The 18,383-nt window shown below is 31.2% G+C and overlaps 1 protein-coding gene and 1 pseudogene across 1 annotated transcript; one reads left to right on the forward strand and one right to left on the reverse strand.

Annotated features, from left to right (window-relative positions):
* Positions 1 to 5,429: 5,429 nt before the first annotated feature.
* LOC108455678 (heparanase-like protein 2) lies at positions 5,430 to 7,856 on the reverse strand (annotated as a pseudogene).
* A 2,528-nt stretch (positions 7,857 to 10,384) lies between these two features.
* LOC108456935 (aspartate aminotransferase, mitochondrial) lies at positions 10,385 to 17,048 on the forward strand. Its single transcript, XM_053019016.1, has 11 exons — positions 10,385 to 10,836; positions 12,081 to 12,166; positions 14,381 to 14,587; positions 14,746 to 14,851; positions 14,985 to 15,089; positions 15,226 to 15,398; positions 15,490 to 15,649; positions 16,005 to 16,100; positions 16,191 to 16,285; positions 16,559 to 16,626; positions 16,742 to 17,048. Exons 1-10 carry the CDS (start codon positions 10,663 to 10,665, stop codon positions 16,623 to 16,625), a joined length of 1,269 nt encoding a protein of 422 aa, XP_052874976.1. The 5' UTR covers positions 10,385 to 10,662; the 3' UTR covers position 16,626; positions 16,742 to 17,048.
* The last annotated feature ends 1,335 nt before the right edge of the window (positions 17,049 to 18,383 follow it).

An 18,383-nucleotide genomic window follows, 5' to 3' on the forward strand; every position in this document is an offset into this window, starting at 1 on the left:
TAAATAAAAGCACAATAGCATAAATATCATACATTAACTAACATATACATATAAGAAACATGGCAAATTTTAAATAAGTAAAATATACATAAAACACGATATATATTTAAGAAGAATAGGTAAAAACACATAAACATGTAATTCATCGTATATTTAAACATATTGATAATAAAAATGATGCATGATATACAATTTGACACACATATATATATATATATATATAAAATACAATAAAAATAATAATATGTCAAGCACTCAACATTTAATAAAATTATGAGACCAACATCTAATGTATTGACATAATATAAAGAAAGGTTCAATATATATATTAAAATATAAAATAAAGTGAGCAATTATTGATAAAAAATACCTAAAATATAAATAAAAAATGTTTAAAATAAGTTATATATAATAATATAATATGAATAAAATATAAGAAAATATAATATAAAATAATAAAAATATAATAAGTAATTTGCATATAAAATATAGTAAAATAAATAATATATAAAAATATAAGAAAGATAGATATTATAAGGAATATTAAATAATAAAATATAGTATGTAATAAAAATTCATAAATAATTATAATGAAATATAATATGGTATACGTATATTATAAAATAAATAGGATATGAGTAATTTTCATAAGAATTTTATAAAATAAATAATGTACATATATAAAATATATAAATAAAGAAAAGGTGTAATATATATAAATGGAATATGAATACTATTATAAATAAGGATAATATATACTATTATTTATTAATAATTTTTAAAATTTATTTGGTATTTACAAATTTAGTAAATAGTATTACAATTTTATAAAAACATATAAAGAAATATATAAAATAAAATATATAATATAATATAATATAATTTATAGATAAAATATATGATAAAATAATGTATTGGATAATAACAATAATATATAACTAATATTTATAAAAATATATAAAGTATTTAAAGTAAATTAAAATATAAAAGGATTAAAATTGAATTTAACTAGAAAATCTAAGGTTAATCTGCAAAATAGTAAAAATTCTGGGCCTAGTTCCAAATGCGCGTTAAATTCAGAAGATTCACTAGGCAATTAGCCCTAATCCTAAAAAACGACGTCGTTTCCCAGAATAAATTCTACTGGCCATTGGGACCAAATTGAATTAAATGTAAGAAGTTAGGGCCAATTTGAATAAACATAAAATGAAATTGTAAATATTAAAAAGGAGGAAGGATCAATTGGGCAATTTACCCAATTCACAAAAACACGCGGATCCTCCTCGGGTAATCGGGTCAACACGCGTATCCTCTTTGTTGAAACGATGCTGTTTTAGTGCTTATCAAGCTAAGCCAAAACGACGCTGTTTTTGTAGGACTATAAATGTTAAAACCTTAACCCAAAATTCATTTTAGTACCCCACTTTAAAAAAAAAACTTGAAAATTCTCTGAAAAGGAGAGAAGGGGTAGTCCGGCCTTCGGTCTTCGACTACAGCAAAGATTACTGCACACGCGCCTCATCTTGCCGTCAGACTGTGATGCTCGAGGGTTTAAAAACCTTCGTCCTTCCACAGGTAACTCCTTTTCTTTTGATGTTACTATTTTTTTTATAAAACAGTTTGTATATTCGTCTAAGAAAAAAGAAAAGAAACGAAATATGAGATAAAAAAAAATCACCTTCGTTTCTTGTGAAATATCTATGATATATTATTGCAAAATATTTGATGTACAATATCTTTGTGGTATTTTTCTCTCTGTATGTGTGTATCGTAAGTACTTTTTTACAGATTTGAAGAAAGGCTTTATAGCCTTAGACTGTTATGATGTTTGCCTTGGTTTTCTGTCGTTGTTTCCTCTTTTGTTCGCAGGCAATCCATGAGAATCTCGCTCGATCACTGATGTCTGTGCGCTCATGGAGCCAACACCAGATTCTGGCGTGACTTGCGCGTCGATGGTGGCGCAACATCTGATCATTACGGGCTTGGTGGCGACGACTGGGCCATTGAATTTGCGCGAGATGAAAGGTCGCGTCGCTTAGAGCGCCCGAAGCTTCTAGAATTTCATTGCAGCGCTGAGTTTTCATGAAACCCTAGAGTTTCCTTGCCTGTTCTTTTGCAGCTTTAGGCCTTTTGGGCCCCGTGTAAACCTGGGTCCAGGTGTTGGGTTATTTTTGGGTATAAATGGATCCAGTAAACTTAAGTGGTTTGGATTTGGGCTTTAGCACTGTAAACGGACCGTTTATAAAATAACTGGACTTTGTTATTTTTTTATTTTTTATTTTAGTTTAAGGCCTGGGAGAATTTGGGCTATTACAATACCCACCCAGTTTGATTGAAAAAGTTATTCAGTTTGACCCATCTTTCCATGGGAAAGCACCCCTGAGAGAACCCAAATAAACTGCCTTTTTTTTTCATGAAATTGGGGCAATTCTTAACTTCTCCTACTCCGTACACCACTTGATCTTGCAACGACCCACCAACTTTGATTCTTAAAGAATTGAATGCTGAAAGTAATTTTAAAAATTAGTCTGAAAAGATTCTTACCAACATTTAACCAAGTTTATTCCCACTCGTTCTCACGACCACTCTTAAGAGATAGCTATTAAAAGTATTCGAATCTCATTATTTGCAACTTCTTTTCCGATTCTCAGATTATGAACTACCTTGTACGAATTAATGATAGACACATTTAATTTTATACACGTAGAACTCACCTTTTATTGCATTTATTAGAACCTTCTTTTTCAAATCCTGCAAACAAATATAAAACAAAATAAAAAGACTCAATGTTTATTTAAAAGACATTTTTCATACACACACCCAAAAAATAAGCAATTCATACCAAATTTAAAAGTCCAGCCTTTCCCCAAGGGCATTAATTATAGTTGCATTTTTCAGTAGGCCACCAATCCAGTGTAGCACATACGAAGTTATCATCTGTTTCAGCTATTGGTGTTGATCCTTGAATTGCCACGTTCACATTTAGCGTAAAAGAAAGCGGTATCCGAGAAACAATTATTACTAGGCCGAATATGCATTTCAAATCCATTTTCACAAAAACTGAATATTACGAAAGAGCAGGAAGAATTGATGTAATGGAATTTTAGTCGAGCATGTTTATATATATACACATTAAAAGTTTGTTACAATTAGATTTGAACATAAAATAGATTAGGAAATTTAATCGTGGTAAAACCATCATTATCATTTCGTTTTAAGGCTACAGTTTTGTAGGAGCAACTTCTTCCTTTTTAGTTACGATCGGAATAATGATTCCAACTCATTATTTGGCACCAAATTTTGATTTTAAAACCTCTTTCAGCTCATCTACCATGTAAGTTCCAAAATAAAAGCATGTATTGTTGACTTAGGTTTTATGTCTTGCTCCCTAAATTATTAAGGGAAAAACAATGTGCATTTTGTTACAAGGAAGGCGGTAATTTAAAATTATTTTAACTAGTAATTATTGCAAGTTTACGGAGTTTGCAAAAATTATATATTGCAATAATTCAACCTACCACTAATTTATAAATAGTAGCAACTATTTACAAAATTTTACCTCATTTAGTGTCTCTGCAAATTTGTACAGGACGACCTATCGATTCCGCCTCCAAAAGCCTAAATCTCTTACATGGGTTTTCTTAAAATCTTACATATCATAAAAGTACTAGTGTAGATAAATGAACTTTCATATCTAACTTTAATTTACTCGATATTTAAAAATAATATATACTTATACTTTTTATTAATTCTCTAGTATATGGATCTTAATAGAAAGTTTTTTTTTTCATTATTTTACGCAAAAGAGACACCACAATCTTGTTATAAGAAAAAGAATTGTTGGTTTTGAGAATTTAACTCCAGGCCTATAAAGAACACCTCTTAATGGTGATGACGTTAATTACCAAGACTGAGCACGACTTACTTTCTTTTTCTGTGTAATAAAATGTAAAAGAAAATCCTGTTAAAATCTAAAACCTCTCAGATAGTTTGCTTTTCTTATATGAAGCTTTTTTCCTCCATTATTAAACAAATTCAGAACCAACTGGGGATGAACATTTGCAGCCCAAGTGCCCATATTTGAATTTTTATATAATAAAAGTCCAACAAGTAAGCCACCTACCAAGTGGACTCGGCACTTGACTGAGTTTCCCAAGTAATAAAGAATTCTTCATCTAAATTCTTCGCAGTATTTTTTTTTCCGTAGAAATTTGTAGTCACTAGCACTCCAAGCTACTTACAGTTACTAATTTAATATATTTGAATGTTTATAAAATTTAGAATATAATATAAAATTGTTCGACTTTTTTACGTTTTCTAAAAATTTGAAATTCCACCAACTGACGATGAAATTGTGTAGATATATTGTTCCACGGTGGCATTTTTCTTGTTGTTCTTTGAACCACATCATTCTTCATAAGCATGATGAGTTAAGCCCCCGTATTCAATCGTCATTGTTTCCTCGCGTTTGACTAGTACAAGGACTAAATTACCCCTGTTTAATTCCAAAGTGATTGAATTGCTCGTGGCCTGATAGCTTATTACGGTAAATTGTTAATTCTATCTTTAATACTCCTATTTTGCTCACTTTCCAATAGTACATGGACTAAATCGGTCATGACTCAGTCGTATTCGGACCTATTGGGACATTTTTCCCTACTTGTAACCTCCACTAACTAAAAGAAGTAACATAGGAATAATCATAACAATAAAACAAGAATAATAAAATAAAATAAGTCATGGGAATGTTATGATCAAATAGGCTACTCGAATTAGGTCTCCAAGGCACGACATGAAAGAATAATTAAACACTGCAAAACTGGAATGACCAGGTTGAAGTAGAACAAATTCAATCTTCAACTAGGAAGGTTGAAGTAGAACGATAACGGACCGTGACAAAACATGGCTTTTATTATCCTTTCTTTTCGCCAAACATTGGAAAAGAATATTGTTTTCTTCCGATAGCATTCGCTCTATTTTTAACTTTGTTTTTGGTACCTTGTCATATTAGGAAAACCATTTCTACGGTAAACCAATGATTCTCGATTCATTATGTTACATTTTATTAGCTAGTCTTTATCATTAAAACATGCAGGGAACTGTCTTTAATTTTGAAATTGCACTTGCAACCTGTGGTTCAAGATCTATGGCAAAGTAGTAGGTGAAAACAAATAGTGGAAACATGTCGAATCTAAAATAGAACCGACAATGAGTCGGTCATGCCCGGAGGATTACTTTTTCTATGCAAAATATATTAGGAAATAAATTGAGATATGGAAGAAATTTTGAAGGAAACTAAAATTTACAGATTCATACGTAGCTAAGAACGGTAGTAACAAATGAGAAATAAGTTAGAAACTTTTAACACATTCTAAAACTTCGAACAAGGTTTAAAGGTATTACATTTTTGGATAAGGAAATAATGCAGTTTAAACACAGACAGGGGCATGAAAGTCTCTGATGGTTACGTAGACTATGGAATGAGCTGCAACCGAGATGGGTGTGGAAGCCTTGACAAGCTTTGGATCCATCGCCAGAATGTCGAATGTATCTATCAGAACCATTGGAACGTCATTCAGCAACACGATTTGACCTTGTATATCTCCACCTAATGCAGTCAGATGATACTCTTCCCTATTCATGTAACTCGTAAATTCAAAATTGGGCTTTGCAGCATCCGTGGATCTCAAATTACGATGATGATGTTCGTAACTTGAAAGGGTTACATCGAACGAGCTATCTTTCGACAAGTTGATAAAACTGATAGAAACCCCAGGCTACAAAAGGAAAAAATTATCCAAATAATACCTGATAAAAACAAAGAATTTGAAAGATGAAAAGTTAGCTTTATCAAAGACAGCTTACCTTTTTCTTTGCACAATGAGCATATACACGCAAATTCGGGTTAGACACTTGAGTTACTGCAAGTACAATACTTCCCATAAGCCGGTGCCATAGAAGCGCACTAAAAATGAAATAAGTTAAGAAGACGAAATTTCAGTGGCTATAGGGGAAAAAAGCAAGGATAAAGCTAACACTATTTTTGTGAAGATACTGACCCGTAGTAATCGGGAGTGGGAATAAATGTTGTAGTGTTAAGTAAAGCATAATTTCCACCGATGAGAGTTTGTCTGCAGAAAACCTTGTGATTGTAGGTCGAAGCCATTCCTAATTGATCAAAATACCTGTTTAAGGTGGAAATTTCAATTGCGTGTTGTATTATACACAAAAAAAGGTTAGAGGTAGAGGAAAATGAGAGAAAAATATAACCAAAATCCATCAGCAAAGGTTGGAGACACATCTTTAGCACCGCCATGAAGAGCTCCACCAGATTCAGAAACCCAAGCTCCTGACTGCGGTTTAAACTTGTTGACAATATTAAAAACACCTCTATAGGTTTGGGCAACTTGATTCAAGTACGAAGGATCTTGAATCTTGGTAATCAAGTTTAGATCATCACCTGCACATGCATTAATCGAATTAAGAAATAGACTATACTAGTAATAAGTAAGCATCTAAAAGCTCTTCGGTAAACACTGGATCGAGATATATTTGGATACCAGGTCCAAGATTGTAGATGTGGTGCGTAACTCCGTCAACAACTCCTTGTCCCGAAACTTCTAGGAAGGTATTAAACCATTTCTCGTCATAAAAGCCACTAGGACCTAGAACCTTTGGTTAAGTTTTGGGGTCTGGGTGTAAGTCTTTCACCATATTCTTAAGTACTATTACGTCTTTTCCATATTGTTCAGCCTCAACCCTTGTGCCCATCCCAGCTCCGGAGAGTTGATTTCCTGGCAAGATAAATTGATTAGAGCACGATCAAAAAATATAAAGGAAAACGATCCTATGCGGATCTTCGGGAAAACAATTTTAGTTACCAAATTCGTAAGAATCAACTTTGTATCCCCTGGAAATAGTATACTTCATGAAATCCCTTGTATTTTGTGAATTCCAATCGCCAACCCAAAGACCCTTTTCGTTTTGTGACTCGTTTCTTCCCAGAAGAGCATTCAACCCGAATGTAACCTTTACTCTTCATAATGCCAGATTAATAAAGTCAGTATTTTTATTTTTTAGAAAAGAATGTGAAGGTTTAATTCCTTTCGAGAATAGATAGATATACCCACCCAGTTTGATTGAAAAAGTTATTCAGTTTGTCCCATCTTTCCATAGGAAGGCACCCCTGAGAGAACCCAAATAAACTGCCTTCTTTTTTCATAAAATTAGGGCAATTCTTAACTTCTCCTACTCCGTACACCACTTGATCTTACAACGACCCACCAACTTTGATTCTTAAAGAATTGAATGCTGAAAGTAATTTTAAAAATTAGTCTGAAATGATTCTTACCAACATTTAACCAAGTTTAGTCTCACTCGTTCTCACGACCACTCTTAAGAGATAGCTTTTAAAAGTATTCGAATTGCATTATTTGCAACTTCTTTTCCGATTCTCAGATTATGAACTGCCTTGTACGAATTAATGAAAGACACATTTAATTTTATACACGTAGAACTCACCTTTTATTGCATTTATTAGAACCTTTTTTTTCAAATCCGCAAACAAATATAAAACAAAATAAAAAGACTCAATGTTTATTTAAAAGACATTTTTCATACACACACCCAAAAAAATAAGCAATTCATACCAAATTTAAAAGTCCAGCCTTTCCCCAAGGGCATTGATTATAGTTGTATTTTTCAGTAGGCCACCAATCCAATGTAGCACATACGAAGTTATCATCTGTTTCAGCAATTGGTGTTGATCCTTGAATCACCACGTTCACATTTAGCGTAAAAGAAAGCGATATCCGAGAAACAATTATTACTAGGCCGAATATGCATTTCAAATCCATTTTCACAAAAATTGAATATTACGAAAAAACAGGAAGAATTGATGTAATGGAATTTTAGTCGAGCATGTTTATATATATACACATTAAAAATTTGTTACAATTAGATTTGAACATAAAACAGATTAGGAAATTTAATCGTAGTAAAACCATCATTATCATTTAGTTTTAAGGCTACAGTTTTGTAGGTGCAACTTCTTACTTTTTAGTTACGAGCAGAATAATGATTCCAACTCATTATTTGGCACCAAATTTTGATTTTAAAACCTCTTTCGGTTCATCTACCATGTAAGTTCCAAAATAAAGGCATGTACTGTTGACTTAGGTTTTATGTCTTGTTCCCTAAATTATTAAGGGAAAAACAATGTGCATTTTGTTACAAGGAATGCGGTAATTTAAAATTATTTTAACTAGTAATTATTGCAAGTTTACGGAGTTTGCAAAAATTATATATTGCAATAATTCAACCTACCACTAATTTGTAAATAGTAGCAACTATTTACAAAATTTTACCTCTTTTAGTGTCTCTGCAAATTTGTACAGGACGACCTATCGATTCTGCCTCCAAAAGCCTAAATCTCTTACACGGGTTTTCATAAACTCTTACATATCGTAAAAGTACTAGTGTAGATAAATGAACTTTCATATCTAACTTTAATTTACTCGATATTTAAAAATAATATATACTTATACTTTTTTATTAATTCTCTAGTATATGGATCTTAATAGAAAGTTTTTTTTTCATTATTTTACGCAAAGGAGACACCACAATCTTGTTATAAGAAAACGAATTGTTGGTTTTGAGAATTTAACTCCAGGCCTATAAAGAACACCTCTTAATGGTGATGACGTGATTTACTAAGACTGAGCACGGCTTACTTTTGTTTTCAGTATAATAAAATGTAAAAGAAAATCCTGTTAAAATCTAAAAACTCTCAGATAGTTTGCTTTTCTTGTATGAAGCTTTTTTGCTCCATTATTAAACAAATTCAAAACCAACTACGGACGAACATCTGCAGCCCAAGTGCCCATATTTGAATTAGTCCAAAACCGTTCTTATCAAATTTGAATCAAATTTAGTCCCACACATTCTCACAACCACTCTTAAGAGATTGCTTTTTACAATATTCGAATAGCAATATTTGAAACTTCTTTTTCGATTCTCAAATTTTGAACTACCTTATATGAATTAATGATAGACACATTTAACATTACATACACAGATGTTACCATTTAGTCTAGTTACATTACAATTTCTACAAATTAAGAATATGTTTAGACCTCATAGTATAATTAGATAGATGTGTAATTACTACATCTATTTGTATTTACAATAACTTCTAAATCCCTAAATGTGTTTGGCGAACATAGCGTAATTACATTATAATTCTTTATATCATATGTGGTTGTGTAAATCATATTTATAGAACTACAAAATTTCCATTTCTAAAAAACAAGAAGATTATTATAAAATTATCAATAAAACTTGAGAAAATTTCTATAAACAACAAAACTTAAAATCAAATCATTTTATATAATATAGTAGTATAATAAAACATTTGACAATATGTTTATTAGCAAAAATTAATAAGGAAAATAGTTATTTTTACAATTTTATCTAATTACTCTAAATTTCATATTTGTTGGATTATTTTTCTTTAAGATTAAGCATATACTCATCGTTGTCAATTGTGAATTGGTCAAGTATAGATAATTAATAATAAAAATCATGCAATTTAATTAAAATAATATAAATAATTTATAATAAATACTATGGAAATTAATTAATTATTTAATAGGTGAAAATGTATGAAAATTTATCTGTAAATTTATTTAAACTAGATTAGTAGTATAATAAAATTATATATTAAAAATTAAATATGTCCTAAAATTAAATGCTACTATTACAGATAAAAATAACTTTTAAACTTAAGGTAGAGATATGTTTGGAAAGTTATAAAATAATTAGATTTGACTGTAATTATTCAAATTATAATGAAATCTATGAATTATAACTTTACACAAACATGATAGATATGTATAATTACAAATAATTTCATTTAAATTAAATTATTATTAAACTTTATTACTTGAAAAGAGAAAGTGTAAACTATAATAGTACTCAAATATTCAATTTTGTGAATCCCATGTGATAATTTAATAATTAAGAGTGTTCATCGTTATAAGTATAATTTGAGTTTAAATTGTGCTAGTCATGTTGCTTGTTTGGGTTTTATCATGTTATTAAAATTTACCAAATAAATATTTAATTTTGTAAATTATTATAAGAGTTTTTTAACTAAATTATGAAAAATTATAAAATGAATACTTAACTATCAATATATTTATTTTTATCGCTTCATAGAAAAAATTATATAATAATTACTTAAATATTTAATTTTATCTTTTTTTTATTACCAAATTATCATAACTTTTTTCCTATAGATTAAAACAAAATCGAATAATTCGATAGCTAATTTGTAATTTTTCAGTGGGTAACTCTTAATATAGTCCAGAAGGAACCCTTGACGGGCAATGGTAATCTAGTAAAATTAGAAAATTTCAGTGTCAGAAACAAAGACGTGACCTCCAATTGGCTATTAAAGCACTCTCACGCATTTCAAGGTTGTTACAGCAAATTGCTCAACTGGATTGGATTCGATTAGCTTCCTCTTAGACATATATACCCTTACTCTTTTAATCTTATTTCATTTCGTTGATATAACCGAGAGAAAATCTTCCGAATACGCCATTGTCACGCTTTTCTTCACTTTCTGTTTCAACTACGAGCTTCTTTGTTGGTGACTTAATGGCGATCCGAAGAGCTATGTCTGGTCGCATCATGGATCGGACGGCCGTCGTTGGTGCGCGATACATGTCATCGTGGTGGCGTAGCGTTCAACCCGCTCCCAAGGATCCTATTCTTGGTGTTACGGAGGCTTTTTTGGCCGATCAAAGTCCCGATAAAGTTAATGTTGGAGTCGTATGTTTCTTTTTTCTTTCTTTCCTCATACAGATTTGTTCTTAGATTTTTCTGTTTTTGATTTATCTTCTTTCGGTAGAGATTTTTTTTTTTTTTGGCATTCTTAAAAATCTGTACAGTGTTTTGAGCTAATTACGTAAATCTCTTTTGTTTGGATTACCTACCAAACAGAACAGAAAATTAATCGCTATTGCTTTTTTGTACTTGTTTTAAACTTTTGTTGGAACTTCCTTGAAAATGTAAAGGTGAAATAGTAACTGTTAAAGTGTATTAGAAAAAGGTAACTATTAGAGTAAAATCTGAGTATCTAATTAATAGTAAAAACATAATTTCTTTATTTTTAGTTTAAACTTTTTTGTGAAGTTTTTAGTTTAAAGTTAAATTAGGTGAATAATTCGTAAAGAAAAGATTAAAAATTACATTTAATTATTCATAAACTAGTTTTTTTCTATTTTCACTTAATAATTATTTATATTGACTCTTTTTGTTATATATTTTCGGGCCAAGAATATATATATTACTCTGTAAAGTAGTTAGTAGTAAAAAGATTTTATTTTTGTTGTTTTAGGCACAGAAATCTCTCCATGAGTAAAATTTATTTTTAGCGATAAAGTTGAATATTAGTATTGCTACATACATGTATATATTTATTTATTGTTTTTATTGTGGTGGCATACGTTTCCTGAGTCAAGGTGAGTGGACTAATTTTTTTCCTCATACTTTCGAAGTATACAAACATGTGGAAGACAAGACTGTTTAGGTAAAATGGGGTAAAAGTAATATAAAGGAATTATATTAAGAGATTATATTTTATTTTTAAATTAAAAAAGTAATTAGTTCTTATATATTAGATTAAAGATTAAATTAAAGAGTAAATTAATTTTTTTAAAAATTTTTACTTATTTCTATTTTTAAAAATTAAAAGAGTTTTTAATATAAAAAATAGTTTACTCTTTAATCTAATTTATAAAATTAATTTTACTAATTTTTAGTAAAAAAATAAAATACAAAATAATTCTTAGGCCTCCAAGCTACTTTTTCCGAGCAGTTCGGCTAATATAGGTGTTGGCTTAGTAGTTAAGTTGAATTCCTAAGACTAAAGTAAGCATAATTTTATAGTAATTGAGCAATTAAAGCTTAAATAAGATGATACGGACTATAAAAACCTGTTGACGGGCAATTTTCTTTTTGTTTCTTAAAATGTAAAGGCAATCGAGTTGTTAATGTTCAGGATTTGTTTACAGGGTGCTTACCGTGATGATAATGGAAAGCCAGTTGTTTTGGAATGTGTTAGAGAAGCCGAGCGAAGGATTGCTGGGAATTTGAACATGTAAGTCATTTAAACCCTAAACGCTGTTGTTCTAAGTATGGCATTAAACTAAAGTAGCTAGATATTTTGAAGTTGGTTCAAGTAAAGCCAAAGCTTAGGTAGGAAAATAATGGGAGGGTTTTTTGCAAAGTGCCTGAGAGAGCAAGCTCTAGTCTTGCAGGAACCCACCTCCTAACTCTAGCTGGATGAACCATTTGGCATAAGCACTTCAGTTGCTATTTTTACTAATTAGATTTGTATCTCCTTTGTTAATAAAAGATAAAACGATCGTGTAATTCAAAATATATCTTTTAAGGTATAATTTTAAAAAGAAACTAAATAAGAAGAAAATGAGGCATGTGGTAGTCTTTACTCCCACTTCTGGAGCGAAAATATTTTACTTCTATTGTATTAAATAAGATCCCATATAAGATATACCTTACAATTGTATTTGGATGAATGTCACGGTCACACATTGGCTTGCTTTGTAGGGATTAATGGAAATCCTAAGTAACAACTAAACGAATACTTAGTAATAATTTTCAATTATTTTTATATACTACAACCTGTCCTGTTAGAAGTTTTATTGAAATTAATATTGGTGGTTGGTGACATTTTTTATGGTACAATGGAATTGTCTTTTATTTCTTTTCATTTTCTACTTTCCATTTGATTCTTTTCACAATGTTGGCATTTCATGGTTGATATCATGGTTATAATGAGTCTTTCTCTGGCTCATCTCTAGTGGCTTGTTTTACGGAAAAAGATGGTTCCATTTGATAGTACTACTAAATTTTGTGAGTTCGCTTGGTAAAATTGGAAGTTCAGAAATTGATGAACGATGCAGTTTGGCTCCTGAAGTGGATTGTGTTGGGACCTTTGTAATTGTAAACGTATTTTTGATTAACTGATAATCGCATTGCTATTGTTATTATGGATTTCAAATGATGCATTTTTACTGCATCTGGTATTAGTCCGCCCTTGTGGATATTCAATTTACCTAAATGCAACCTATGTCCAAATGATTTAAGAGTGATTAAACTAGAAAGACTATTAAAAATGAAATTTTTGTCTTTGTTACATCTTACCCAAATTCAGAATCGTATCCTTAAGGAGTACACATAATCGATAATAATAATCTTAAAATATCTTATCTGTGACTCTGCCCTTGCTGTACTAAAAATAGTCCCTGGAGGAAAAAAAAAATCCAGGAGCTCTATGTTGTTGCTATTTCATTGCTTCTGCTACATTTATAATCAATAGACGGGGTAACATACTTGTTATCAAGGGCGCAAGGCACACTATAGGTGCTAGAACCTTCATGTTGTATTAGGCTCAAAGCACAAAAAAAGCACTCATCTGAGTGATGTATATGCGCATGTTTGTATCCCGTCTTTATGTTTGTGTGTGTATTAGCTTAAGATATATAATTATGATAACTAACTTTAAAGAGTGGTCTAGTTTAACATGCAAAAAAAAAAAAAATTGTTTGGCTAATATGCATGATTTTCTTATGCTCTGATATTTGTTGTTGAATACTCAAATATTGAAAAGTAGAGAGTGATATTGTCCTTTCTTGCTAGTAAAAGTACAATTAAGAAAAAAAGAAATAAAGTAAAGAGAACTTTTACCGTAAGGGCCTTTTTTGTGACTGCTGCCTTACAAAAAGACACTACTAGACATGCACTGGTCAAATGCACCTTGCTCAGTCAGGTCTGAGGTGCTTTTGTTGTCTGGCTCTCTTAGACACAAGCCTAACGACACTGGTAATGTAGGACTTTGTTTTTTCATTTTGAAGATGGTATAGAACTCGTAAGAATAGGAAAATTGTTCTCAATCTGTCTGTGCTTGACTATCTGTATATGATTTACACTCTATGGCACCAACTTTTCATTTGGTTATGTCTGGAATGCATGTGCATTTTCCCTACAGACTAGACCAGAATTTTCTCAGATTATTCCTTTTCTTGTGCACGTAGTCCGTTCATATCTGATTCCTATGAGAGCCTGGTGCTCATGGCACATCTATTTGTTGGACTGTGTTTAAAGGACTTCCTCTGCATGTACTTTAACATCTTTTAAGAGGATTGTATTGGACCTCATGGATATTTAATTCATTTCAACAATCATATGAAATGTTGGAACCAATATCCTTAATCATTTCTGTATTCTTTTTTTCTTTTTTTTTTCTATGGAATTGACAGAAATGTACTCCATATTGTTTTCTTTTTATCAGGGAATATCTTCCTATGGGAGGAAGCGTGAAGATGGTGGAAGAAACACTGAAGTTGGCCTATGGTGAGAATTCTGAGTTGATAAAAGAAAAAAGGATAGCAGCAGTTCAAGCTCTGTCTGGGACTGGTGCATGCCGACTGTTTGCAGACTTTCAAAAGCGTTTTTGTCCTGACTCCCAAATCTATATACCAGTCCCTACTTGGGCCAAGTGAGTCTTCCTGCTATGTTGTCATAGATGCTAGCTTCTTTCGCTCTTAGCTCATTTTTTAGGATTGTACAAATTGAATTATCAGATTGAGAAATTATAATTTGGTCCTCTCTCTTTCTTTCGCTTAATTTATGTTGCTTGTAATGAGATATCAACAGCCACCACAACATTTGGAGAGATGCTCAGGTCTCTCAGAAAACCTACCATTATTATCACCCAGAGTCGAAGGGTCTAGATTTTGCAGCAATGATAGATGACATTAAGGTATGCAAGGATTAGTCGTTGTATCTGAACATCTTAAGTAATATTCCATCCTTAACTTCCATTTCTCTTAGTTTTTGAACTCCCCTTGATTCTATGTGTGTATCTAAAGGTTATGTCCCTCTTTTCTTCACAGAATGCTCCAAATGGTTCATTCTTTCTACTTCATGCATGTGCTCATAACCCCACTGGCGTGGATCCTTCAGAGGAGCAGTGGAGAGAAATCTCACACCACATCAAGGTAAATGCTTATTTGCACCCTTTTTCTTTCCCCAAATTCACTTCTTAAGACAATTTTGTTTCCGTATGTTCACATTACATTTTTTTTCTTACTAAGGCCTTCTCCTTGTTGAAACATTATAATCAATTTTTGTTAGGCGAAAGGTCATTTTGCCTTCTTTGACATGGCGTATCAAGGCTTTGCTAGCGGTGACCCAGAGAAAGATGCAAAGGCCATCAGGATTTTTCTTGAGGATGGTCATCACATAGGAATTGCACAATCATATGCAAAAAACATGGGACTCTATGGCCAGAGGGTAGGATGCCTCAGGTAATTGTCTCTTATCATTGTCAAGAAATGCACAACATTTTGCCCATCATGTCTTAATTTCTGATACTAATTCCGCAATAACCAACTGCAGTGTGCTTTGTGAAGATAAAAAACAAGCAGTAGCTGTAAAAAGTCAACTGCAACAGCTTGCGAGACCTATGTACAGCAACCCACCTGTTCATGGTGCTCTCATAGTTTCAACCATTCTTAGTGATCCAGACTTGAAGAAACAATGGCTGAAAGAAGTTAAGGTAATTGAATGGTTTCTTTCCGAAACTTTCGTATATAGGCTAATTACACAAAAAAGAATGCTGCTGCATGTATGTGACTGCCCACAGTGAAATGATGTCCTTGCTATTGCATGTTTTGGGGCTAGGACTGATGATATAAAACCCATGGAAGCAGACTTTGAAATAAAACCCTACAGGACTTCCTTAGAAGGACCAGTAAAGAAACTGAACCCTCTTTTAAGCTTTTACTTAGGGAGACAGTTGGGTAGCAAATTTTCTATAGTTTATACCATTACAATGCAACAGCGTAAGGGAGCAATAGTTGAATGTAATAAATTAACCACCTGAAATTCATTAAACATCAAAAAATCTCCAGGTCATGGCTGATCGCATAATTGGAATGCGAACTGCTTTACGAGGGAACCTTGAAAAGCTAGGTTCTCCATTATCATGGCAGCACATTACTAATCAGGTGCGTAAAGTTTCTCAATTACTTCTCTTAGTACAAGCTGACTTCTTTAGTTAAGTGGTATGGTTAGCAATGTTGTTACTTCTTGTACAGATAGGAATGTTTTGCTATAGTGGGTTGACACCAGAACAAGTGGATCGCTTGACGAACGAATTTCACATCTATATGACTCGCAATGGTCGAATCAGGTAAAATTTCTTTGAAAAATAGTTTCTTTTTGGGTTAATGTATACGGAGGTACTTGAATTTGACAACATGTACCTACTTGGTATATTAGTTGTCAGCACCATGTCAGCATATTTTAATAGTGTTAGTCAGATACGTAAAAAAAGTGCCAAGTGGGATTACAGTTCCCAAGTTTAGGTATTAAGTAGGCTTAAGTTGCCAAGTTAAATTACGTCCGTATATATTAACACTTTGTTTTTCTTTCTGGACTATGCTGATGTTGTAAACAAATACAGTATGGCTGGTGTTACAACGGGAAATGTTAAATATTTGGCAAATGCGATTCATGAAGTCACAAAATGAGGTTAGAATCATTGCTGATATTGTTCCTTAAAAAGATTTTTGGTGCGTTTGTAAGGACAATTAAATGAGCATTGATCGAAGCTGAACTTAAGGTTTCTGCATTGAATAATTACTAGGACTGGAATAGGAAAGAGGTAAAGATTGGATCGGTATCTGATTTTGCCTACAAAGGATGGTTGGTTCATTCCAATAATATGGGGAAGTCCTTACTAGTTAAATAATTCAAGCAACTCGTATGTATCTTTGCTTGAGAAACAAAACAATGTAACTAATTGATGCCAATTCCATTCATTTCTCTATGGTAGCAACATGATAGAAATTTTGTGTGTAGCCTTTGGGAACTAATGTTTCATAATTTAGTGTGATTTGGGTAGTAAACTATTTACAAGTCTATCTAATAATGAATTTGAAATCTTTAAAATATTTTTGGATTTGACAAATCTATATTTGAAATTCAAATCCAAATTTCCGAACCGAACATAACAGTACTTTTATGCATTTATGTGTGTATTTTTCGTCAATAATAAATAACTAGATTATAAAATGTGCATGGTTTGTAAGATAAATAAACCACTTTAAAGCCTAGGATAAATATGCCTTAGAATGTTGGTGACATTATTTTGTTATTACAATAACTTTATTTTATTTTATTTCATTACATGTTTTAAATTTTAAAATGTCAAACCATAGTAAACATATGTTAATGGTGAAAATAATTAGAATTTAAAAATAATACATGAAGCATAGTTATTGTTAATATATATAGCTCAATAATGTTACGTTCAAAATCGCACGTTGCTTTGTTAAAATAAAGGCCAAAGGTAATATACTAACTAATATTGGGTCCGGGGGGACGGATATTGTGCTCAATGGGAAATCGTTGGTCACTCTTGAATGGCTATCACAAATCCCTTTAATTCTTTTTATTGGATAAATTAGTGATTAAATTATGGTTTAGTTTTTGTTTTGGTTATTTAATTAAAAAAATTATAATTTAGTCATTGAACTATGTAAAAGTTTTTATCTAAATTACTAGGTTAATTTTAATAATAATAAAAAAGTATCGTCAATGAACTTCAAACGATGATTCAACAATGGATATGATAAATCAGTACCCATTAATAAGTAAAAGAACATACTTTAGATCCAAATCAATCTAATGTTGAGTGTTGGAGATTGGAGATAAAAATTGTTTGAACTTTAGTTCACATATTTGTAACATCCAAAACTGTTTAATAAAAGAAGTGAATTGTATAATAGAAGGGGAAAGAGAGTTTTTGATCCTTACAAGCAGTGTGAATAGAGAAAGCCATATAATATCGATTTTAACAACTTAGTGACTTAAATAAAAACTTGTGAATAGTTACGTGACCAAATTGTAACTTTTCTAATTACGTGATCAAAACAAAAACTTATGAATAATTTAATGACCAATAGTATAGTTTACCAGCTTTTTTTATTTTTTATTTTATTTCAAGAGTGTCTTTCTTCAAGCAATATCTTTTTATTCCAAAGTAGTCTTAAAAAATTAGCATGTCTTTTTTGAAATATTTATTTTAATATTTTATTATATCCCTACAAGGAATTTGCCAACCCCTTACATTATGGAATCTAAAAACTCCGTGTACCAAATAATTTCCCAAAAAAATAAAATAGCAATTATCTTTTCTCTAGCATTATTTATTCTTGTTTTCTTAAAAATATTATATAAGTTGAAAATATAATAAAGTAATAAAAAATAATTCCAACTTCAGTTTT

Source organism: Gossypium arboreum, chromosome 9 (genome assembly GCF_025698485.1).
Source record: "Gossypium arboreum isolate Shixiya-1 chromosome 9, ASM2569848v2, whole genome shotgun sequence".
Classification (NCBI taxonomy): domain Eukaryota; kingdom Viridiplantae; phylum Streptophyta; class Magnoliopsida; order Malvales; family Malvaceae; genus Gossypium; species Gossypium arboreum.

Coding starts and splice junctions, on each gene's coding strand:
- LOC108456935 (XM_053019016.1), top strand. CDS start 10,663: ATGGCGATCCGAAGAGCTATGTCTGGTCGCATCATGGATCGGACGGCC. Junction 10,837..12,080: donor ATAAAGTTAATGTTGGAGTC/GTATGTTTCTTT, acceptor ATTTGTTTACAG/GGTGCTTACCGTGATGATAA. Junction 15,090..15,225: donor AAATCTCACACCACATCAAG/GTAAATGCTTAT, acceptor AATTTTTGTTAG/GCGAAAGGTCATTTTGCCTT.